At 57.0% G+C, this 23,946-nt stretch overlaps 7 protein-coding genes across 7 annotated transcripts; 4 read left to right on the top strand and 3 right to left on the bottom strand.

The window, feature by feature from the left end:
• Window positions 1-99: 99 nt before the first annotated feature.
• F5144DRAFT_365342 (uncharacterized protein) lies at window positions 100-1,086 on the bottom strand. Its single transcript, XM_066784428.1, has 2 exons — window positions 796-1,086; window positions 100-726 (listed from the first exon to the last, which is right to left on the bottom strand). Exons 1-2 carry the CDS (start codon window positions 849-851, stop codon window positions 249-251), a joined length of 534 nt encoding a protein of 177 aa, XP_066640272.1. The 5' UTR covers window positions 852-1,086; the 3' UTR covers window positions 100-248.
• A 2,631-nt stretch (window positions 1,087-3,717) lies between these two features.
• F5144DRAFT_606031 (linker histone H1 and H5 family-domain-containing protein) lies at window positions 3,718-4,793 on the top strand (the record flags this gene model as incomplete). Its single annotated transcript, XM_066791470.1, has 6 exons — window positions 3,718-3,801; window positions 3,855-3,881; window positions 4,020-4,042; window positions 4,173-4,300; window positions 4,354-4,589; window positions 4,644-4,793. 6 exons carry the CDS (start codon window positions 3,718-3,720, stop codon window positions 4,791-4,793), a joined length of 648 nt encoding a protein of 215 aa, XP_066640271.1.
• Window positions 4,794-6,303: 1,510 nt separating this feature from the next.
• F5144DRAFT_365138 (uncharacterized protein) lies at window positions 6,304-8,515 on the top strand. Its single transcript, XM_066784427.1, has one exon. The coding sequence runs from the start codon at window positions 6,406-6,408 to the stop codon at window positions 8,377-8,379; it is 1,974 nt and encodes a 657-aa protein (XP_066640270.1). The 5' UTR covers window positions 6,304-6,405; the 3' UTR covers window positions 8,380-8,515.
• Window positions 8,516-9,462: 947 nt separating this feature from the next.
• Window positions 9,463-10,629, bottom strand: F5144DRAFT_632869 (nuclear pore complex assembly-domain-containing protein; the record flags this gene model as incomplete). Its single annotated transcript, XM_066792515.1, has 2 exons — window positions 10,288-10,629; window positions 9,463-10,205 (listed from the first exon to the last, which is right to left on the bottom strand). The coding sequence occupies exons 1-2, from the start codon at window positions 10,565-10,567 to the stop codon at window positions 9,463-9,465; spliced, it is 1,023 nt and encodes a 340-aa protein (XP_066640269.1). The 5' UTR covers window positions 10,568-10,629.
• A 5,724-nt stretch (window positions 10,630-16,353) lies between these two features.
• On the top strand, window positions 16,354-17,353 carry F5144DRAFT_658412 (uncharacterized protein; the record flags this gene model as incomplete). The annotated part of the gene is made up of 4 exons (XM_066793209.1): window positions 16,354-16,498; window positions 16,589-16,739; window positions 16,938-17,053; window positions 17,157-17,353. The coding sequence occupies 4 exons, from the start codon at window positions 16,354-16,356 to the stop codon at window positions 17,225-17,227; spliced, it is 483 nt and encodes a 160-aa protein (XP_066640268.1). The 3' UTR covers window positions 17,228-17,353.
• A 19-nt stretch (window positions 17,354-17,372) lies between these two features.
• On the bottom strand, window positions 17,373-19,041 carry F5144DRAFT_518704 (RPAP1-like protein). The gene has a single exon (XM_066786669.1). It carries the CDS (start codon window positions 18,937-18,939, stop codon window positions 17,563-17,565), a length of 1,377 nt encoding a protein of 458 aa, XP_066640267.1. The 5' UTR covers window positions 18,940-19,041; the 3' UTR covers window positions 17,373-17,562.
• Window positions 19,042-21,160: 2,119 nt separating this feature from the next.
• F5144DRAFT_365075 (uncharacterized protein) lies at window positions 21,161-23,408 on the top strand. The gene has a single exon (XM_066784426.1). The coding sequence runs from the start codon at window positions 21,263-21,265 to the stop codon at window positions 23,333-23,335; it is 2,073 nt and encodes a 690-aa protein (XP_066640266.1). The 5' UTR covers window positions 21,161-21,262; the 3' UTR covers window positions 23,336-23,408.
• Window positions 23,409-23,946: the final 538 nt, after the last annotated feature.

Here is a 23,946-nt window from a genome sequence, read left to right as displayed (position 1 = left end):
GAGGGAATTTCTTCCTATCCTGCTCATCCGATGACCGTTCCATGATAGATAACTCCATTCCAGGTCACCGTCCAGAGGAAGGACCGCATCAACTCCTCCACCTGAGGTGCGAGTCGGTAGTTGTAGACGAAGACGCGAATGTCGCGCAGTGAAGAGACGGTGCTTAGGATACCATGAATCCGGCGCAGCGCCTGCCGAACGAACTGGGCGTTAAGCGTGTGATAACCCCCCTGGGTCAGGCCCATGCCCTACGAGCCATACGTGGTTGTCTGCAAACTTTTAAGGTTGGTACATCTCCACAAAGCCCTCAAGTCTTCGAAACGGGCCGTTTCTCCGGCTTGATGAGTCGTATTGCCCACATATAGAAAGTCCACGGCCAACTTTTTCAGGTAGCTCGCATTCACGGAACCAATGCAATCGAGAAACCGTGACAAGCTGGGGGGAGAAGAAGTGTAGTTTTGCAGCTTAAAGGTGTTGTCCATGTACAATATTGAGCCGGCCTCATAACGGATTTGTTTGTTGGCGCAAAGCAATGCCACGCAAGGCCTCGGGGATGATTGCGTTAGAAGTTTCTCCAGAAACCCGTCGTATTGAATGGGAATAGGAGACGGCATGACGAGCAAGGCTTCGTAAATCACGTTGCGGACCTCCCCGGGGAGGTCAAGAAAGGGGAATCCTTCGCTCGTTTCCATGGCGGAGCGAGGAATTCGGAGAGTGTCACAAAACCTTGGTGTTGTCAGCCCCTCTCCGGCCCATGCGCCTATATTTGGCAGAGTCAAGAGACTAGATATGTACCAGGTAGTATCCCGGAAACGTATACGACGATGACGTCTCGAGATTCCGGAAGCCATCCCCTTCGAGGGGTTAGCGAAGATAGAAGTTGGATAGTCGGCTATTAACAAGTGATGCTGTCGCTCTAGGCCCCCTCTTCGTGTAGCCAATACAACCAAAAAAAAAATAAGAAACGAGGTTGACGTTGGCCTATCTTGAAATTGCGAGAGAGATAGGTAGGTAGAGTAGGTATTTCTATGCAACGTCGGAAGTGTAAGCCAAGAACAACAGCGCGCCCGCCTTAAATATATCCCATTGCACTTGCTTTACGTAAAGGTAGTAAGGCGGCAGTGCCCTCCCACTGAACGGGTAAGGAAACTGGACTCTCAGTGTCGGTGCTCGACTGCAAAAACAGAGCGTACCTTGGCATGGGAGTCGGAAGAAACCCGCCAGGAAACCAAGAAGCCACGATGGAGAGCTGCATGCATAACGGGACAACAGCTTCACGTAGTGGGCATCGATTGTTTATGTTACCATGTATTGATCAACTTCACAGGGTATACCGATGAGCCGGTAGTCTGTTCAGTTGATATACGTGGTGAATCTTGGGTACTTGCCACAAGGTATCGACGGCTTGGTGACTTTGCCGAGGATGGGGGGAGGGGGCGGGTACGAGGAGGGTAATGCGCTCCCACTCCGGGTGGCCATCCCCTGGTTGTGCCGCCTGCCTGTTACAAAAGGAAGTATTGTCGTGCTTGGTTTCAAACCCCAACATTGATCTTTGTTGCTGCTAGGGCAGACCGAGAGCGCGCCTTGTGTACTAAGCGCCACGCTGGCAGCCCGGACGTCTGTTTAGCGGGGAGCGGTGCGGGCACCCAACAACCCAAGAAAACGAGCCTTGAAAACGAGCCTTGAAACCCGGGGTTGTTCATCGCATGACTGGTAAACGACTTAAGTAGTTGCGAGTCTCGTGAACGATGGCAAAACCGTGCGGACGGAGCGGACGGAGAACTTAAAAGACAGCGGGCAGTTGGATCATCGCCCAACCCCACCAGCCCTGACCGTGATAACCCAGATTTACTAAAGCCACGCGTCCAGGCACAAGAATAATATTAATAATAATAATAAAAACCATTACACCAAGACGCTCGAGTGTTTTCAGAAAGGCACATTTGCAAATGCAGATGCGGTTTCATGTTTGAATGGCGGTCGGGGGGGTTGGCCAATCCAGCGTGGCTGGGTGGCCGACGCGCATATCGACACGACATCAACTCTGATGACGCGGATGGTGCCCAAACTTAGTGCGCAGACGAGGCATTGGGGCGCAAAAAAGGAGCCACCGGCAAGCCAAAGAGTCATAAAGCTGGTTGAGTTATGCCAAACCTCGAAAACCGGGTGTTGCGTGAGTGTTGGGTGAGGTAAAAGGTGAGCCTGGTGGCGGTGTTGATAGCTTCAAGCGCGACTCTAGCTCGCCCGCTCACCATTTTGAGTGACTTCGGATACTTCCGGCCATATTGACACCGGGTCGGGAGACGGGAAGAAAATAACTGGACGAAAACAAGGCAGGGAATGCAGCGATCCAGAGGGTACAATTTGATGCAGCAAAGCAGGGGCTGGTGGGTTGCTATCTCTAATGCGCCGAAGCATGTCCATCTTCAATCGAACATCGCGACGTGCCAAAACGCGACAAAACAGGCATTCATCACAGCTCGGCATCCCAAGGCCTCAAGCCGAGTCTAGATCAGATGATAGCGGAGCTGGGACCGAAAATCAAACCAAAAATGGGACAAAGAAGCCAGTCATCGCATGCAGCAACCAATGCACAGATGAGGAGGGGGGAAGAAACGGGAGAAGCAGAGGGAGCCGAAGGGTCAAGGGAATGGGGGAGTCGAGATCAGAGAACGAGAGCTCAAGCTTCGATGGGGTGCACATGATCGAAGGTACAAAGTGGATGAGGTGCCGTTTTCGACGAGCCAATCAGCAAATTCACCCACCCCTCAAAGCGTCTCTTTTTTTGTTAAGAATCGCCGAATTAGGGAAAGTCTCCCCACGTAGCCGATCCATCTTGCTAACACACGCAGCGTCCAAGACAGAGTCGCAGAACTGAGCCAGCACTTGTGCCCCCGGTTTGTCTGGTCTCGTTCCCCTGAGCTCCCACAACGTCATCTGGCGAGCAATCTAAAAAGGAAAGTGATTCCATGCGGGGAAGGCAATGATGCATTTTGGAATGCAGCATTCGGCATGCTTCGATGCAAAGCGTAGGTTGGCTGCAACCACTGTTGACTGAACTGTGTGTGAATGGGTACCGTGACCTGAGCTGGTGCTGAGTCCTCTTGCTGTGACCAAGCCAACAACACATGACAACTTGATGTAAAACAGCAGCAGCCGCAGCCCCAACCAAACACCAAGTCAGGCACCCATCCACGTCTGGCTAGATGGGGAAATGGATGAGTCGCATCATCCGGGTGGGCGGGTTGGGCTGAGTGAGGCAGGGGATCCAGGGCTGTTGTCAGGCTGGCCCGAGGGCAAACCAATCCGGATAGAACCAGCTCGAGTCAGACGGCAGCAATGCACTCACGAGGAAGGAGAAGACGTGATGGTTTTGTAGTTGAGCGACTGAGGTGTAAGGGCACGGGCCATGCTCGTCGTCGAGCTGCAGGTTTTGGCCTAAAAATTGGCCCGGAGCAAATGTCTGGACCCCCAGCATGCGCGGCGCAATCAGCACAATCACTCGCGTGTGAAGTGAGCCCCCCCGCTTTCCCATATAAACACCAGGGCATGCCCCCGAGCGCGACTGCCCACCCACACCCTCCTGTTCCCTGTTTCTCTCCATCCCAAATATAATCGACGCGACATTTCCATTTGAGGTCTATCTCGATATCCCTTTCAACTTTTACTCGCAAATATCAACCGGTTTAAGCCGATCCCACTTACACATCAATCACAATGCCTTCCAAGAAGACCGAGACCAAGCCCGAGGGTGCTGCCGCTGCGAAGCCCAAGTCTTCCGGCTCGCAACACACATACCAGGTGCGCATCCTTGACCCAAGATTTTGCTGTGCTTTGTAGCTAACAATTTGTAGGACATGATCACTGATGCCATTGTCGCGGTATTTCATCCCGTTCCTTTTCTTCCGGCGCATTTGGGGACGCATGGTCGGCATCGCACATGATGCATTATGCTCCACCCATGTGGGTGGTTGCATGGCGAGAATAATTTTTAACTGACCCATTGCTTCTATATACAGCTCAAGGATCGCAATGGTTCCAGGTAAGCGCTCTCCAATTTCAACGCGTCGCAGTCGAACATCATGCATGGTGGCGCACCTGGTCGCGTCCATCACCAACAATGTTCTTTGTGTGTCGCAGCCCACAGGTCATCTCGCTAACACGCTTATCAGTCGTCAATCGCTCAAGAAGTATGTCCGTGCCAACAACACCATCAATGTCACCGAGAAGATGTTCGACTCGCTGTTCAACAAGGCATTGAAGAACGGCGTCGACAAGGGAGTCTTCGAGCAGCCAAAGGGTATGGAGCATACTTCCCACAACATGCGCCCAATGTGATCTAACCATCAACAGGTCCTTCCGGCGGCACCAAGCTCGCAAAGAAGGCCTCTAAGCCCGCGGCGCCCAAGAAGGCGGCAGCACCCAAGAAGGAGGCGGCCAAGAAGGAGACGAAGGAGGCCAAGGAGAAAAAGCCTGCGGCCAAGAAGGCTGCTCCCAAGAAGGAGGCTGCGGCTAAGAAGGAGACCAAGGAGAAGAAGGCTCCTGCGGCTAAGAAGGCTGCCCCCAAGAAGGCCGCCGCCCCCAAGAAGGTGAGCGACCTGCCTCGCATCGTTCGCCATTGAACACCAGCTAATTCCACCCAGGCACCGGCTGCCCCTGCTGTCGTCGACAAGCCCACAGTTTTGACCAAGACCAAGTCGGGCCGCGTCGCAAAGACCGCCGCTAAGCCCGCGGCACCCAAGAAGGCGGCACCAAAGAAGGCTGCGGCTAAGAAGGAGAAGGCCTCGGCATGATACGGCCATGTCTTTATTTTGTCATGATGTCTTTTTCTTGTTAGGGCGTGAGGGTCTGGTTTCTGTCTAGTACGGCGTTTGGGTGGCCTCGGGATTCATTTGGGGGACAGCATGGGCGCTGCCGCGCTCGACACCGGCGCGGAGGGGGGGACACGGGCCGTTTTGCACATTGGACCGACACGGCTGCCTCCTGGGTACGTGGTCGGCTGGAATCTTGTTTCAATAACTAGCCACCACACACATTGGGCTCGCTACATGGTATCCGCGTTATTGGAAGCACCAGGGTCAAACACACGAGATTACCACAGTTCGGGGCAGGTCAGCGCACGAGACATCTCCTAAGGCGGAACCGAGGGATCATGTGGGCGTTGGGGTCACGCGGGCGGCGAATTTCGAATGGGCTTACAGCTGACGGTGTTTACCTGGGGACTTGTGAATTGTAAATATTATATCTGCGAATTGTTTTGTAACCGTAAAGCGTCTCAAATTGCACTGCCGCATTCCTTCAGCCAGGCGAGACACCAACACGGGGTTTGTCGCGTCGCTTGTTTACCTTTTTTTTGCATCGCGCTCCATCTATCTTTGCCGGCGCTTAATCAAAACAGGCTTGTCCAATCTCCACATATATTTACCTCACTTCTCTCTTTTTTTTTCCAATCCGGATGGAGAGGCGGTGAATACTGCGGCCCATAACACAAATTAGACTATCACCCAAGAAGAGTGGCATCACACCGGACACACCGAACAAGCTGCTTGGCCTCTTATCGCAGAGCATCCTCGGAATGCATTTTATTTTCAAAATTCGCTTCCGTATAACCTCGTCCGGAGTTCTGGCTTAATGTATATCTTGACGCAATCAATTTTAGCGTGAAACCATGGCATCGAGAGGCGGTGCCTTTGTAAAACACGAACTGCACCAGTTCTTTGGGGGAGGGAGAGCTGTTGAGGCGAAGACGCGAAGTCTTGAGATTGCCCCACCACCTAACAAGCTCCATCCAGGCCCCTCCAACCCGCGGTTGGCTCGTGCGTGACAAGCCTCCTGCCCGAGCTTCGGCAGGGCGGGATCGTTTCGTTTTCGACCTGGCCCCACTGTGGGTCTGCCACGCAGTTCGACGGATGCAGATGCGCTGTCCCTGGACTGCCCTGCGCAAGCGTCCATGCCCAGTCGGAAGCCCAGGCGAGCCCAGAATGGCGGGGCAGTTCTGCCAAGCCCCACCGCTTGATCAACGACATGCGTGTCGGACCTGCCTAGGGGCGAACGCAACCCCTAAAGACCACTGCAGGCAACCGCGACTCGGGGCATCGAGTCATTTCTGGAAGAGAACGTTGGCAGCTTCTGAGTTGATGACATACCGAGGGCTAAGTCGCAAAATAGCCGAATCAACGGCCGCTGTTCCTGAATCCTGAATCATCCATCATCCCATCCTCCATCCCAACGGCCGAGTCGGATGCGGAGCCGGGTGACTTCACGAACCCGACGGCGATGGGTTCCTAGCCCCCTGCTCTAGCACCAGCTGTGCCAGCGCCATCTTGTCACCCAAACCACACTACTACCTACCCAGGTACCCTTATCCGTCCGATCATTGTTTTGCTGGCCCTATCGTTTGCAGCCATGGCACAACAGCCTTCTCTCAGCTCCAACAATCCCTTTCGTCGCAAAGACCCTGGCTCTTCTGCGCCCGCTGCCCCACCTACGGCCATCCCAAGGTTCACCGAATTCGACGAAACACTGAGTCCGCCACCTGCTCTGCCACCAGCGGACCTATTTCGACACCAGTTGGAATCACTTTCCGGCTCTGACCAACCGCCCCCTGCGACGAGCTTTCAAAAACCAAAGGTGGTCAAAAAGGTCCGCGTGCAGTCGCCCCCGCCTTCATCTCCCGAGTCTCCCGGCGTACCCCAGCGCTTCCCACCGGTCGAGCTATCCGACGATGACAGCAGTAGCAATAGTAGCGATGAGACATACGAACAGCTCGATCCGTTCACCTATGCCCCGTCAGCGGGTTCGGTCGACGTGTCCGATCTAGGGGATGAGCCCCAATCCATATCGACATTTCGAACCCCGCCGAATCCCTTTCAGAAAACCTTGGAGGATTTGGAAGCCGGGGTGACAAAGCCGGAGCAGAACCTCGACACGACCTCAAGCACAAAGGGCGGGCTGGATGTTGGCGCGTTTGGTCGATTGTTGTTGACGGGTCAAGCTGCTGGAAGCACGGGTTCATCGCAGGCGGCCACACCATACGCACAGCACACCAGGCAACCATCAATACCGAGCGGCGATGGCGCAAGCATAGCAGATACATCGTCTGCCTCACGGCAGTCTATATCCGATACGCTGCAGGCTGTTCAGGAAACCCCACAGACCTCCCGCGAGACGTCAGAGCATGGTGGAGAAGATGGCCCGGGTTTGACCAGCAGCTCCCCGGTTGCTTTACAACAGGCTCCGACCGTCGTGAAGAAGAAGCCGCCGCCGCCGAGTTCGCGTCATGGGAAGCTGATCAAACCCGGGTCGGCCGGGGAGGCAAAAGGGACAGCGGACGGGGCACGGCCCCCATCGTCTAGCTTGAACCATAGAGCTGCTACCCTACCTCCGGCATCTCCGTCAAACGCGCGGCCCGTTACGCCATCTGGCGCTAACAAGCCTCTGCCCGTCGCCCCGAAAAGGTCGCCCGTAGGGGAGGCCGACGAGAGTATGTTTGACCGCGAAGCAGCTGGCAAGACCCCGGAGCCGGAGATACAACCGGGGCTCAACATTGTCATGCCTCCGAGGCCACCAACGCCCCCGAACGCATCACACGTACCGTCAAATGCCGCGACCGCAGCGACGCAGCCAACCAGAAAGCCAGCACCTCCCCCGAGGCGTCAGCCTCACGGCCGGTCAGAGAGCAAGGGAATACCGGGCGCAGCACCAGCACTCCAGCATGACGACACAGATCCCTCACATAGGCGATCTTCTATGGACTCGACGAGGTCGCGCTCTTCCAGTCTGCGCGTCAGCATACACGCCCCAGCCCCCCCTCCGCCACGTCGGCCTACCAACCCCTCCCGCGGTTCCAGCACGTACGGCATGCCACCGCCCAACGCGCCACCCACAGATGCTCCCACCGAGCCCTCGCCAATCTCCGGTCCTATCGTAGCCTCTCCTCCCATCATCACAAGCGACGCCTCCAGCAGTAACAGCACCCCCAGGTCATTAACCCCGGGCCCCGCATCAACCTCAACCTCAACCCCAACCCCAGTCCCGGCGGCGATAGCCAAACTCGTCCCGCCGCCCCCGCCACCGGCGCGCGGCGCCTCGGTCCGCGGGAAGAGGCCGACGAGACCCCTGTCTGGCGTGTCGTCGTCACAGGACCCGGGCTTGCTCCCGCGGAGGTCGAGCGGTGGGAGTCGCGCGGGCAAGGAACCGCCGCCGCCGCCGACGAGGAATCGGGATAGGGGTGGGAGTCGGGGGAGTGTGGATGGTGGTGGTGGGGGCGGTGGTGTGGGGGGGCCGGGGGAGTTGTCGCATGCGGGGGATATATTGGCGGATTTGGATGCGTTGCAGAGGGAGGTGGATGCGTTGAGGGGGCAGGTTGGGAGGGAATAAATGAGTGAGGTTGGGATGGGGCGGTGTAGTTGGGGTTGGGATGGGTAAATGGGAGGGGTGGTTTGTAGTGGTTGAGGAGGGAGGTTGGAAGGGGGTGTTGGTGATCACTGGCTGAGATCGGTGTTTAAAAAGGGGGGGAATGGGGGGAAACAGTGGGTGTGGGCAGCTTCACTTCTATCTTGGGTTGTATGCAAGTTGGCGGGGGGCTTGCCGAGTCATCGGCTGATGAGAGCGGCAGGGTTGTATGTTTTAGCAGATGGACGCGTTGTAAATGAGACGAGGGATGCGAGGATGGGATGCGCTAGTTAGTTATGTGATATCCATGGGGGGTGGGTGGTATAGCGATCGAATTATATTTGGGGTTTGGGGCTTTAGAACGAGTCGTGCTGGTGTGTTTACCTTGGCTGAAATTCTTATCCTGGGAGGAAGAGGCGATTGCGTGCTTTGCGGGCCATGTGTGAAGGTGTTATCACTCGATGGAGGGTTGTTTTGTAGAGGGATTGGTAGAGTTACTTTCGGTAATGGTTTAATGTTAGATTGCTTGAAGCCTGAAGAGAAATGCAAAACAGAGTTGCGTTCTGGCTTTACATATGTCACCTCGTCTAATATGGTTTTGTCCTGTGAAGTGGACTTGATCATGCTTGGCTGTATGCTGAGCGAGTCGGAGTATTAAGTGCCTATTTTGTATTCGAACAACTTAGCCTAATTCCATCTCACACCTTGCCCTGTCAGTTAGCGTTTAATATTGCCCCAGCAAAGACCATGACCCCACGGTTTTCACATGTATACCTTCTCTCACTCGAGTTGAGCGTTGGCAGCGGGTGTTTCAATTTACTCGAGCAGAGATGCAATAGTAGAAGTGATCATAAGTGGCAAGACGTCAGATATTGATAACTTAGAGCCTTGAATTATCTAAGATCTGGAGACACCCAAAAGGCAAACGCGGGATAATAACATTCTTCTAGCACCATGGTATTCCACTGAAATCCTAAACGCCATCGCTATGCCCCCACCCATATATCCCAACACAACAACCCATAACACCACAACCTCATAACCTCACACCATCATCACCCAACCCTTTCACCGGCCCGCCCTCACAACACCCCCCTGCCCGCCCAACCCGCCCACAGGAATAGGCCCACGGTGACGACCCGTAACAACCTGCCGCATCTGCGCGACGGCCTTTGCGTTCTTGGACTTGCGGCCCTCGCCGCCGCCCGCGACATACTCGTGGAACCAGCGCTCCTCGGCCGCCGTCAGCGGCAGGCTGACCAGCTCCTTGCCGCGCGCGCCCGCCGCCTCGGGGTGCTCCAGCACCGACCCCACCAGCCGCTCAAACAGCTGCTGCCGCGCCGCCTCGGGCCGCGCCCGCGAGAAGTACAGCGCTTCCGCTACGCTCGTCCGCGCCAGGGCTCCGAAGAGGAGTTCGAGGGCCTCGGAGGTTTGGAGGACGGGTTGGGTCGTGTGGTAGTAGGCTAAGGGTAGGCTGTAGTCGTCGGCCTTGGCGTGGCGCACGAGCACGGTGATGATGTCGTCGGCGAACTCGGAGGGGAGGGAGGGGTGGGCGAGGTGCTCGAGGGCGAACTTGAACTCGCCGCGGTCCATGTGCCACAGGCCGCGCATCAGCAGCTGGTAGTTGGCCGGCAGGCCGGACTCCTCGGCCAGCGCTTCGGCCAGGTCGGACCGAGCGCCCCGCAGCTCGTTGTAGTCGAGCAGGAGGTAGTAGAAGACGGAGAGCTTGGCGTGCGCTGACACCTTGGTGTCGCAGATTTGCTTGTGCAACGCCCGCAGGCCGCTGTCGCCTCGCGGAGGGTATGCTTTGCCTGCCGGGATTCTGGTGGTTAGTTTTTGGGGTGAGGACATGATGAGGTGGGAATAAACTGGGATTTGTTGTTGTGCACCCACCTTCGCTAACCCCTAGCGCTTTCAGAACGCGGTCGATAAACAAGACGCCCTCGAATGACTTGCGGAAGGTCTCGATCTCCCGCACGCCATTTTGGTCGTATGGCTTCGGCCCGTCGGTCGGGAATGCGGCGGCGAATTGGGAGAAGTCTAACATTTTCGCAGTAGAAGTCAGTTCCGTAAATGGCAACCTAAACCGCAGCTGGTCGAGCTTGGTCGTGTGAGGGAATGGAGGTGAAGCTCCGATGACCCGATTGATGCAAGAGTCAACAAAAATCGGCATCGTTCTATCGTGGTTTTGGTTGATGGTGCCTATTTGCGTTTATCGGGAGTAATGTCGCGGCTTTTGTGCGCTAGTCAGTTAAGCAAGGTGAGGGGTTGATTGTCTCAGTGGCGTGCACTGTGGCTGATTGTTTACAATCAATCAAATGTCAACACGGCGGGGCTCGCAACGACCAGCATCCTTTTCGCGCCTGCCGTTTGGAGACCGCGCCATCCACAAACGACCGCCGGGCCACATTTGCATGATTTTTCTCCGTCTGTGACGTACCTTTTCCTCGCAGCCCTTTTCTTACAGATACCCTTTCACCATGTCAACACGGCCAACGCGGCGGGCCACTCGGCGCACCGCCGTCATCGAATCCTCGGACGAGGACATGCCCGACGCGCCCCAAGATACCGAGGATAGCGGAGACGATTTCACACCTGCACCGGCAGTGACACCCCGACGTGCAGCCGGCAGGAAGAGAACCGCCGCAGAAACACCAACGCCAGCTCCACCAGCAGTACCGGCACCAGCCCCTAAGCGTCGTGGTCGCCCTCCTAAGAAGAGCAGCGCTCCGGCACCCTCGGCACCCTCCATCGTCGAATCAAGCGAAGTGCTCGACCCCGATCAGACAGTGGCTTCGACATCCACAGCGACAACCACGGCGCCGGACGAAGACGAAGAGGATGTCGCACCGAAAAGGCCCGCCCCCGCCCAAACCCCGGTTGGGCGGAGGAGTCTTGCCCCCCGTGCGAGCAAGTCGGCTACCCCCGAGTTGCAACCCCCGAAGCGCTCGCCGAAAATGTCGGTATCGCCGGCCAACCTCCATAATGTCCCGTTTGCCGATACCACAACCACCGCCGCCAACGAACAGCGCCGCCAAGAAGACGAGACGATGCTGGCGGCTGCGAAGCCCATCAAGGCCATGGACACAGTCCTCGAGAAGCCCATGGACATCATCCTCAAGTCGCGCACTATGGCTATCCCGACCGTTGAGGAAACTGGGCCGAAGGCGCGCACCGTCATTACCAAGCTCGTCCTTACAAACTTCAAGAGCTATGCCGGGACACAGGAAGTCGGACCTTTCCACGCCTCTTTTTCATCCGTCGTCGGACCGAACGGTTCTGGCAAATCTAATGTCATTGACTCCTTGCTCTTCGTCTTCGGTTTCCGAGCCAGCAAGATGAGACAGGGCAAAATCTCCGCCCTAATTCACAACTCTGCCCAATTTCCAAACTTGACCCACTGCGAGGTTGCCGTGCACTTTTGCGAGGTTATGGACCAACCTGGAGGAGGGTCCGAGGTCATCCCCGGATCCGACATGAAGATCTCGCGCAAGGCATTCAAGAACAACTCGAGCCAATACTACATTGACGACAAGAACTCCAACTTCACGACTGTGACAACATTGCTCCGTGACCGTGGCGTGGATCTGGATCACAAGCGGTTCTTGATCCTCCAGGGTGAGGTTGAGTCCATCGCCCAGATGAAGGCGAAGGCGGGCAACGAGCATGAGGATGGCTTGCTCGAATATCTGGAGGACATCATCGGCACATCCAAGTACAAGACGCCAATCGAGGAGGCCGCCACCGAGGTCGAAACCCTTAACGAAATCTGCGTGGAAAAGAGTGGCCGTGTCCAGCATGTGGAGAAGGAAAAGAACGGGCTCGAGGACAAGAAGGAGAAGGCCCTGGCATATATTCGTGACGAAAACGAGCTTGTCATGAAGCAATCTGCTCTGTACCAGCTCTACGTCGGCGAATGTGATGACAACATCGCTGTCACGGAGGAGGCCATTGGCCAGATGCAGGCCGAGCTCGACGCTGAGCTCGAGAAACATCACGGCAGCGAGCAGATTATCAAGCAGCTGGAGAAAGGCTACTCGAGAGGTAGCAAGGAATACGATGCTCAGGATAAGGAGGCCCAAGCCTTGATTAAGGAGATGACAAAGTTTGATCAAGAACGCGTCAAGTTCGACGAGAAGCGAAAGTTCCTCGCGGACAAGCGGAAGAAGCTAGAGAAAACTATCGCCAACGCCGAAGGTTCCACCTTTGAAGCCGAGCAAACCATCGAGCAGTGCGCAAACGATATCGAGACTTGGGCTGAAGAGATCGTCGCGCTCGAGCAGCGGGTCAAGGAGGAGGAGGCCGAGCTCGCGGTCATCCGGGACAGCCTGAAGGGTAAAACCCAGCATCTCTCTGATCAGATTGCTGCAAAGCAAAAGTCACTAGAGCCTTGGAAGGACAAGATCAACCAGAAGCAATCCGCCATCGCCGTTGCTGAGAGCGAGATGGCCATTCTTCGAGAGAAGGCTAGCGCCGGCGCTGTCGCGCTTGAGGAGATGCAAGCCAAGATCGCGGCCATTGAAGAGAGCCAGGAGGCCAAGGCGGAGGAACTCAAGCAGTGCCAGGCTGAAAAGGCGGCCCTCCAAAAGGAGGGCAGGAGAGCCGTCACGGAGTTGGAAAAGCTCACGCAGGAAGAACCCAAACTACGCGCGCAGCTTTCGAACGCCCGGCAAAAGGCCGACGAGGCCCGGTCGAGCCTCTCCGCCACCCAGACACAGGGAAATGTTCTCACCGCCCTGATGCGTATGAAGGAGTCGGGCCGTATCGACGGCTTCCACGGCCGTCTTGGGAACCTAGGCGCCATCGATCAGATGTACGACGTTGCCATTTCGACAGCCTGCGGTGCGCTCGACAACTTCGTCACCGACACCGTTGAGGCGGGCCAGCAGTGCATCGAGTACCTGAGGAAGACCAACCTTGGGCGCGGCAACTTCATCTGCCTCGACAAGCTGAGGTCCCGCGACCTGTCCCAAATCCAAACACCCGAAAATGCGCCACGTCTGTTTGACCTTGTCAAGCCCAAGGATGACAAGTTCCGGCCCGCATTCTACCACGCACTGCAAGATACTCTCGTAGCCAAGGATCTGGCCCAGGCAAACCGCATCGCCTACGGCGCTAGGCGATGGCGCGTTGTCACACTGGCCGGTGAACTGATCGACAAGTCCGGTACCATGTCTGGAGGTGGCTCTACAGTCAAGAAGGGGCTTATGTCGTCGAAGCTTGCGTCTGGCACCAGCAGGGAGCAGGTCTCCAAATTCGAGGCGGACCGCGATGAGCTGGAACAAGCGTTCCAGGAGTTCCAGGAGCGGCAGCGAGAGCTCGAGGCCAGGATTCGTTCTCTCAAAGAGCAGATCCCGGAGCTCGACACCAAGATGCAAAAGATCAACCTCGAAGTAGAAAGCTCGGCGAGGAAATTGGCCGATGCCCAGCGGAGAATTAAGGAACTCGCCAAGGAGCACCAGCCGTCCAAGACCGACGACAGCCGCATCGTTACTCTCGAGAAGGAGATCGCCAAGCTCAACAGAGACATCGAGAGGCTGCACGGCGAGACCTCGAGTGTAGAGGAAGAAATCAAGGCCCTCCAAGACAAGATTATGGAGATCGGTGGCGAGAAGCTCCGCGCCCAGAGAGCGACGGTGGACGCGCTCAAGGAGGAAATCGCGTCGCAAAACGAGGAGGTGTCTAGCGCAGAAGTCCGGAAGGCCAAGGCGGAGAAGCAGATAACCAAGCTGAGGAAGGACCATGCAAAGGCGTCAAAGGAACTCGAGGCTGCTATTCGGGACTCTGAGAAACTGGAAGCGGAGATCCAGAACCAGGGCGATAAGGCCGAAGACTACAAGACCAGGGTCGAAGAAGCCAAGGAAGCACTGGCAGCCAAGAAGCAGGAGCTCGCCGAGATGAAGGCCGAGCTGGATGGCAAAACTGCCGAACTCAACGAGACTCGAGCGAGTGAGATTGAGATGCGCAACAAGCTCGAGGAGAGCCAAAAGGTTCTTTCTGATAACCAGCGGAAGCGGTACCACTGGGAGGAAAAGCGCTCAAAGCTCGTACTTCAAAATATCGCGGACCTTGAATCCGGCAGCAGCGCTGCAGCCCCTGCTGCGAGACCTCAAACCCCTCCAAATCCTCAAAACGATGGCGATGGCGACGACGACGAAGATGTTGAAATGGAAGATGTGTCGGATCAGTTAGAAGCTGAGGCCGAGGCCGAGGGCGAAGATGAGACAGTGACCCAGTCGGCGCATGAACAGCGGCGGCCGGCGCCTCTGGAGCTTCCACAGTACAGCAAAGACGAACTCGCAGACATGAGCAAGAAGACCCTCCTTGGGGAAATTGCAGCACTGGAGGAGAAGACGCAAAACGTCAACGTCGATCTCGGTGTGCTCGCCGAATACCGCCGCCGCGTCGAAGAACACGCCGCCCGATCCTCGGACCTTGCCAGTGCCATCTCACAGCGCGACGCGGCCAAGAAGCGGTGCGACGACCTCCGCCGGCTGCGCCTCGAGGGCTTTATGGAGGGCTTTAGCACCATCTCGCTCCGGCTCAAGGAAATGTACCAGATGATCACGATGGGTGGCAACGCCGAATTGGAGCTGGTGGATTCGCTTGATCCGTTCAGCGAGGGCATCCTGTTCAGCGTGATGCCGCCCAAGAAGTCGTGGAAGAACATCGGCAACCTGTCCGGAGGCGAGAAGACGCTTAGCTCGCTCGCGCTGGTGTTTGCACTGCATCACTACAAGCCGACGCCGTTATACGTCATGGACGAGATCGATGCCGCGTTGGATTTCAGGAATGTGAGTTACCAGTCTTTTGCTGTGACGCCCCTCGCACCCTTCCAACCGCAACCCCCCCAAAGCACAGCATGTGATAAATACTGACAATACCCGCGCAGGTGTCCATCGTGGCCAACTACATCAAAGAGCGCACCAAGAACGCCCAATTCATCGTCATCTCGCTCCGCAACAACATGTTCGAGCTAGCCGCCCGCCTGGTGGGCGTCTACAAAGTCAACCACATGACGAAGAGCGTGACCATCGAGAACCGCGATTACGTCCTGGGCCGCAACCAGCCCGGGCACGGTGGGCAGGCGCAGCAGCAGGGCCAGCAGGCGAGAGGGCAGCAGCACCTGCAGCCGTCGCAACAACAGGTTCGTCCTTCTGTTCTTCCCCATCGTGTGCGATGAGCGGAGCCGGTATATTGTGTTTTTTCCTTTGTTGCCCTTGCTTTCTTTCTTGTTTTCTTTTCTCTGAGCGGGAGATTTGGGCTTCCTCGGGTGTCTTTGGCTTGGTTGTCTGTTCCACCGTCAGTGCAGTGGTTAATATTGTGAGTATTCTTAGCATCATCCTCTTACCCCTGCGTCGATCCGTCGTCCGGGGTAATACGGCATGCTTGGTGGCTTGGTGGAGGGGTTGTGTGGGGGTTGTGGGAACGGCTTCTTCTGGGTATGGGGATTTGGCCTTGTTTGCGGTTTGGGAAGGGGGGTTTGTTTGGGAAGCATGGATGAGAGGGGGGAGGGGGGCTGTGGGGATAGAGATACCCCAACAGGTTGGGCTGTATGTCGTTATGAAATGTTATGTGTTTCATGTTCTACTTTGCTTTGCCTGCTTACTTTCCTTGTTTAGTCTTGGTGACTGGGCCTCTTGTGCGGCCCTTCCTTTTGCTGGTTCCTCGGAGGTACCTATTGTTTGAATGGTGTGGGAGGGAATAAGAACTTCCGCAATATTCTGGGGGCCTGGGATCGTGAATGCACAATGGCTGGGGGAAGGTATAAGTTCAGACGGATGAAGGCGCGTGAAAATTTCTGCAATGAGCACGCGCAAGAAAGAGGGCTGGAAGGTGGGTGGTTTTGGGAGAGGTTATAAAGTCTTCCTGGAGATACCTAGGGTCGCTCTCTTCCTTATACCACAACAAAAACTCACAAACACAAAACACCAATACACCAATACACAAACCCCCATCATGGTCACCATGGTCAAGCTCATTACTTCTCTCCTGGGCGCCGCTGTTGCTACAGCCGCCGTTCTCCCCGTCCAGGAGCTACATGACCACGCCGTCATGAACACCTCCACGGCCCCGGCCGAGGGTGGTTTCATCCCGCACTGCTGTAAGCCTCCAAACACCACTGATACCAGTCCCTCTCTCAAGTCTCTACGGAAGAGAAGGTGGAGTGATACCAGCTGACTGACCCCCGCAGCAATCCATACCGTGGGCAAAGTCGGCGAGCTCAAGGGCCGCCTCCTCGGCATGTGTGGCGATGACCAGCCCCTCTCCGAGCAGCACAGCACCTGGCTCGACCTCAACTTGTGCCTGGCCAACGTCAATGGCAAGGTGGTCTGGGGCGATCAGTAAGTCAAGTCATCTGGCCTTCCTCTTCAACATCATATCACATCACATCCCATCGGGTTTCCTTCCCGTAGTTGGGTTGGTTTATTCCATCCATAATAAACCAACCATCGCCAAACTCACACCAATTGCCAAACTCACACTCCACCACCAACCACTCTTCTTCATAACCACAGAAACTAACCCTAAAACACTCACAGCGGCAAGGCCCTCGACAGCTGCACCTGCACGAGCCGCCACTTCGACACCCAGTTCATCGAGTGCAACTGCCGGGACGGCACCGACGGCGTGTGGAAGGATTCGGCGCTGGATCTCAGTAAGTAGCTCCCGTCTCAGATTCTGGGCATCACTTCTCTTCTACTACTACTACTCGTCTCGTTTGGTGTGTCACGATGCTGACTGTTGGTTGTGACTTGTAGACGAAGGTATCCGCTACGATATGGACCACCACGTTATGGCGTGCTATGGCAATTTGGGCGTCCTAAATTAGGCGGAGGCTTGAGTGATGCCGGTCGGCCGTTTCATGGCAAGTCGGTACCATGGGCGAGCGTATGGCGGGGGGTGGCTCAGGTAGATGAGGGTTCTGCTGAGCTTGAGAGGCAGACAGATATGGAGTTGGGGATCCTCGGACTGGAGGTGAATACGAGGAAGTTCTTGCTCTAATACTGGGTTTTTCTGAGTGACTCGTCGGTGCTATGACCTGTGATACACTTAAGTGGTGGATGGTTTACCAAATACTTCCATCCAACTCACTCGCCAAAGAGACATAACGCCGTCAATAAGAGATGCTCCGCCCCTATCCCCATACCACAACATCCCCACACTCTACATCCCCCTCCACTTCTCCTTCCACCCGCCCTTCTCAAACAACCACAACGCCTCCGTCGCATAAGCCTTACTGCTCCTATGGCCCTTCCACTCCGGCAACCCCGCCTCCTCCTCCAAACTCTCCAGCACCCGCCCCTCCTTCAAACACCTCCACAACCCAAACGCCAAATCATCCTCCTCCCCGCCCCTCCCACCCACCCCCTGCCCCCACTCCCCCTTCCCCAACCGATACAGCACCCGCCCCAGCGTCTGATACGCCACACAGCGCTGCGACGCGACGGACGAGCGCGCCAGGCGCGCCAGCTCCAGCACCGTGTACCCGGCCGCCTCGGGCGCCTCGCCGTGGTGGTGCAGCCCTTTGGAAACGGGGATCAGGCGGCTGGCGCGCGGGGATACCAGCGCGCCGCGGAAGTCGAAGCGCAGCGCCGACACGGGTAGCGAGTCTTGTCCTGGGTAGTAGGGCGACTCGCGGTCGGCGGCCGAGTCCGGGGTGGGGAGGGGCGCCATCCAGGCGAGCTTGGAGGGGTCGGCGGGCAGGGTGGGGAAGAACTTTTGGTGCATGTTTTCGAGGAAGTTGGGGTCGGAGGGGTCGAGGTCGGGGACGGTGGGCGCGGGCGGGAAGTGGGTGTTGTGGGGTATGTCGGCGGCGAGGGGGTTGTTGTTGGTGTCGTTGGCGGTGGCGGTGGCGGTGGTGGTGGTGGTTGGGGGTGTGGGTTTGGGGGCTGCGCGTTTGGTCCGGCCGATCGATGTCACTGGGAAGAGATTGGGGGGTGGCACGGGTGGCTCGGCGTCTTCGTCGAAGTCGACAATGGGTTTTTTGAGCTTGCTATTGTCGTTGCTTACGGTAGTTGGTTTGGGTTGGGCTTCGGGGATCACTTCGGGAACGTCCTCGATCGTGACTTGTCGCGGTTTCGTAGATGGTGGTGGTGGTGTAGGGGGATTCGGGGTTGGTAGGCTCTCGGGGGGTGCCACATCGAACGGTGACGGTCCGGTCGGCTCGTCGAGATTTGCGCGCCTCAACAGCATTTGGAGAAGTCTGGGATTTGTCCCGCTGATTAAGTCCCTTTGCGCTTGTGCAATCTCTTCGGGCGTCATGGAGTCGAGGACGGCTTTGTTCTCTTGGTCAATCCCGCGTCGCTCGTCCACCTTTGCATCTCTCCTAGGACCATCATTTTGTGTTGATGTCCCAGCCGAAGAGTTTCTAGCTGTGGGCACGGGTGAAGCAGTGGGTGGATTTCCCTGTTTCTGTTTCTTGAAGGCTGACACTCGCTTCTTGCTCGCGGGGAAGCCAGTCGATGCAGCGGAAGGCTTTGGCGGGGCAACATCGTTGATCTCTCTCGCATCGATGTCCAAAATACCTAGGGTGGCATCCATGTTGATGGTCACGATAAAATCTCTATGTTCGGGTAGCTAAGGAGATAATTTCCGAAAACTGTGGTTTCGTGCTGTTCCTGATCTGACTTGATTTGATGAGAAAAGTTGTCGGGGTTTCCTCCCGGTGATGTTTCTCGGGCCGTAAGCAGCCTTATCTTATCTAAGCCGCAGGGCACGGACCAAGTGTTGGTATTTGGCTGGGTACGTATTTGTAAGGTAGTAGTGTATTTATTACTCTTCCATATCCATCTCTGGGGACACATCTGAGGGTTTGGGCAAACAATACGTAAATTGAGGCGTATGTTTTTATCACCAAGTTTATCGCTGGAGTTGGTTTCGCGAACCAACTATGAAACTCCGCGCTTATTCTATCAAGCCGCCAAGTTGGTTGGCATCTCAGGCCGCAGCTTGCAATCGGCTTGTCCAAATGCTGGAGCGCGGCGCGTGTACGACCCCACCGTGCGAGGGTCCGTGTACCCCTGTCCGTAGCGCGGTTGTTTTGTCTCTTACATGTGGAGCACGCGGCTTCTTTCGAGATGGATGTCACGCAGCACCCACACCAGATTCGAAACGGAGGTGGGGTCAGCCAACGGGAAGGATGGGTGATGTATCAGGTACGTACCTCGTAACATAACGTACCACCTGGAACCGTGCGTGAGGTGCAGGTGGGCGCGCGAGCCTCTTCCGCCTTCTCGGCTCGGAAGCTTAAAGCTCCACCCGCGCTCGAGAGCAGCGAACGGGAGAGGCAGCCAGGTCCAGATCCTTGTCACACCTTAAAAAGTGATGCCCCGACAATTCATCCCCGGGCTGAGCCAAGAGCTCGGCTTGTGCAGCCCTGTTCTGCAGCCGGCGGCATGTTCGCTCATGACCGATGGCAAAAGGGATCCACGATTCGGTTCCGTGGCCTGGCGAGTGACTTGATGACTGGCTTTTCTGGTTTTGGTTTCCCATCCCGCCGTCCTTCTCGGCACTGTACATTACCGCGACCTGCCGTGGAGTTGTTGCGTTACCGTATCGCGCCCGCACCCATCGCTGTCCACCGTTGCCAGCTGCGAGAAGAGACGTCTTTTTTATCCCATCCATTCCCTTTCTCGGTCATCGCTTGGCTCCATCGGCAACCTGACTTGCCCCCCCCCTTCCTCTTTCCCCGGCCACCTCATGCCCGTTCAAGTCAATCAATGCACCCATCCAGGCCCCAATTCCATCCGGCGGTTCCATCCATGGTCCGTGGTCCATGGTGGTGCATGGTCTTTGATGTTTCGTTCGTTGTGTTTCCCCATTCCCCATTCGGCCCCTCCCCTTCCCCTCCGCCTCCGTCCTTCCACCGCCCTGCCAGTCTAGTCTGGTGCCCCCCCTTGGGCTCCCTTCGGCAGCGCCCATCGAGCTTGCCCGCCCGGTCCATCTTGGTGGTTTAATTCGCCTTTTTTCCAGAATAAAATTTCCCTTGCGTCCGTGACGTTCCTGAGGTGGTCAGAGCCCCGGTTTTCCCTCGCCAGCTGCGAAATAATCAAAGTTCCAAAAAGAGAGCCCATCCCCATTCTCTCTTCGCCCCGTCGCACCCCAAAATTTCCTCTTCTCCTCTTCGCTCTTTTCCCCTCCCAACACACCCAACTCCCACCGACATTTTGCACATAGAGTGCAAAACCCATTTCGACCGTCTCCTTGTTCCTCTATTTTCATCGTGCAAAGGAACATATTAGATTCGGCCGAGTTTGCTGAATTGAACCATCCACGTTGATCGCCAGTATCGCCGCATGCTGGGTTCGATTCCCTAGTTTTTTTTTCGGGGGAACCGCCGACCGCAGTCCAACATCGGCGGACTGAAGCCATTCAGAGTGCAACTCCACCTCTGCAGCTCGACCCCCAAAGGTCATCATAAAAAGCAGCCCGCCTTGCCGACCCTGGCGCTCGGACCTATTCCCACCAATCAGCCAACCCCAGCACCCCCCCTTTGGTTTCTGCAGCTCTCCGCAGAGAAGAGTCCAGGCACCTCCAGCTTTGGGGATCAGGCAACCTATCAGAGGGTCGCAGTAGTCCCTGAGGCTGTTTCCCTTCAACACCACACCACGCGCCAATTGGCGACGCGGCTTGTGCAAGGGGTTTTGTGCCAGCAGCAGCATTTGTTTGGCTCTTTGGTGTTGACATCTTTCTATCTTTGTTCTTGCCGGGAATTGTTGTCAGCAAGTCTCGATATATTGGAGTGTCTACGAGCGGCAGTGTTTTCGCCGTTTTCTTCGTTTTCTCGTTCTCACGTTCCTCGCCGATCCCGACTCCGTTTCTCTCTCTTTCTTTCCCTTTGGGAGCGGCGAACGGGAATATTACGATGCAGCAGCAGCAACCACAACCACAAACACAACAGCAACAACATTACAGTTCTTCGCCTTCCCTCTCATCACCGCCGTCTGCCCTGTCAGAGCCCGGCTCTCCTACCCGGATGCTCCACGCCGGTCGAGCTAATATTGAGATGGATGAGATCATTGTCGATCCCAGTTCCGTAGCTCGATTTACCATCATGCAACAACACCAACCCACCGAACCCGTCCAGAATGTCCCGCTGACCGCCGCCGGCCTACCTCGCAAGAAGCCCGGCAGGAAACCCGGCAGCACCGTCAAGCCCAAGGTCCCGGTCGATGTTAGTTCCGCGAACACTGCCGAGGCCCCCAAACAACGGCGGCCGCGGAAGCCTAAGGATCCAAATGCCCCGCCAGTTCAGAGGAAGCGCAAGGCCGCCACCAACGAGGCTAGCGACGCCAATTCCGAGATGGACGCCCGGTCCGCATCAGGCCCGCCCCGACAGACCAAGATCACCGAGCTCACCCCGATGCGCATGTCTTTGGATTCCCGCACCACCCCCACCGATATTGGATTTGCGCCAACCGCCCCGCCCACCGCCCCCAAGCGGGAGAGCACCTCCGGGTCCATGAACATGATGAACATACTGAACGGAGACCCCCAACAACCGACGCCCCAACCCGCTGCCCCGCCTGCCAGGCAGATGTTTGATCCTATCAGGGGTGGATATGATCCGATCAGGGAGTCAATGGCGACCCGTGACCCCTATGGCACGGGTCCCCTCGGATCGCCACGTGCGCCCACCCAGATTACCAACCGGGCCAGCGCATCACCTTCGATTGCCAGCCTGGTAGACCCCCAGCCGGTGCCTAGCGTTATCTCGCCTCGCCCCGCATATACTAACCCCACCTCTCAACCGCGGTTCCAGGACTCGACTTCTATGCCCCCATCACCCTCTAACGCCGTGCGGAGCGCTCCTCAGTCAATGCCCAAGCCCGCCTTGACCGACGCCAGGCGCCCTCCCCCGCCTCCCCCGCCCCCCGTACCTACTACTAGCAAACAGGAGTCGAAGACCAATTCATTCACCAGCATGACGTCCATCCCCAGCGCCATGTCGGCCGCCGCAACACCGGTCCAGGCCGCCGCCGCGCAGAGCAAGAAGATCGCCGCCGTTGTTCAGCAGGAGCGCGAGTCCCAGAAGAAAGCGCGCAGCTCCTCATCGTCGTCTCCCAAGCTTAGCAGCTTGAAGGACGCGCTCCCGCCCGTGCCCAGCGGTGAGCGCTCGATCCTCGACTTCGGTAAAGCTCGCCCCGGTGAGGAGACGGAGGCCCCCAGCATCTCGCTGCACATCCCGCTTGTTCCGGGCGAGAGCAACAAGTATGTTAATTTTATGCGTATGGCCGAGGAGCACTACGGGTGGGACGCCCTGCACCCGCGCCTAGCCGCCAGCCGGGAGCGCAAGGCCCGCATCGCCGCCGCCACCGCCGCGCTGGAGAAGACGGGTAGCGGCCGGGACTCGGGCGAGGAGATGGACGAGGACATTCTGCAGGCGTCGGATGCCGGCGAGAGCAATGTCGAGATGGGCGGCATGGGCAACGGGACCGGCACCGGCACGGGCAACGGCAACGGCAACGGGGCGCCGGCCAAACCCGCGAGAAAGAAGCGCAATTTCAAAGAGGACGAATACGACAAGGAGGACGACTTCGTCGACGACTCGGAGCTGCTCTGGGAGGAACAGGCCGCCGCCAGCAAGGACGGTTTCTTCGTCTACTCGGGCCCGCTGATCCCGGAGGTCGAGAAGCCCGCCGCGTCTGAGGAGCGCCCGAGGCGTGGTCGCGGCGGCCGCGGTAGGGGCAGCAGGGGCGGCGCGGTCCGCGGCGAGGGCTCCGGACGCGGCAGGGGTGGCGGGCCGGGCTCGCGCGGCGGCACGGTTAGAAAACCGCGCATCACCAAGCTCGAGAAGGAGCAGCGCGATCGCGAGAAGGCCGAGCGCGAGAAGCTCGCCCTGATGGCGTCCAAGACGGGCGCCGACTCGGCTGCCGCGGGCCTCCTCTCGCTGAGTGGGCCGCCGGCTCAGGGGGCTGCGCCCGGCATGGCGATGTGAGGTAGATGTCACTATTGATGTTGTTTGTTGGCTGATTGGGAAGAGTGTGCCGGTTGTACATGGTTATGGGGTCGGGCATTGGGCTTCCTGGCGTTTGCTTTGCTTTGCTTTGCTTTGCTGGGCCTCGTTGAGGCGGGGTGTATCATATCATCTATGCGCGGTAATAAGGGGGACACAGGGGGAAACAGGGGCGGGTAAGGCGTCGGCAGGCCAGGGCCAAGGCGTCGGGCTGTTAGCGTCTTGCATTGTGGGGGCTGGGAGATCATCACACACGGCTTTTGCTTGAAATGGTTCATTTGTTGTTCTCTTTCTTTTTTTTTTCAACTCGGGTTGGGGGCTGGTTACATACACTAGGCGCGACAGAGGCGCATTCATTCGTGTCGACCGGTCGGGGGAAGGGGTTGGGAAATCTTGGGAACTCATACGAGGCAGCATATGTTCTGCGATCGAGGCTTCCGTGGTAATGGAGGTTGATGGCGTTGCTGAATGGCGGCGAGCCGAGCAGGCGGTTCATAGCACTCGGTAGTTAGCTAGCCGCATGACGGCGATTCTTAGCTCTGAGCCAATCCAACGAACACGACTTGAAATCGAACTCCAAGCAGCAATAGTCT

This window comes from Chaetomium tenue, assembly GCF_020726465.1.
Source record: "Chaetomium tenue strain MPI-SDFR-AT-0079 chromosome Unknown F5144scaffold_6, whole genome shotgun sequence".
Lineage (NCBI taxonomy): Eukaryota > Fungi > Ascomycota > Sordariomycetes > Sordariales > Chaetomiaceae > Chaetomium > Chaetomium tenue.
This window is presented reverse-complemented; position numbering and strand designations above follow the sequence as displayed.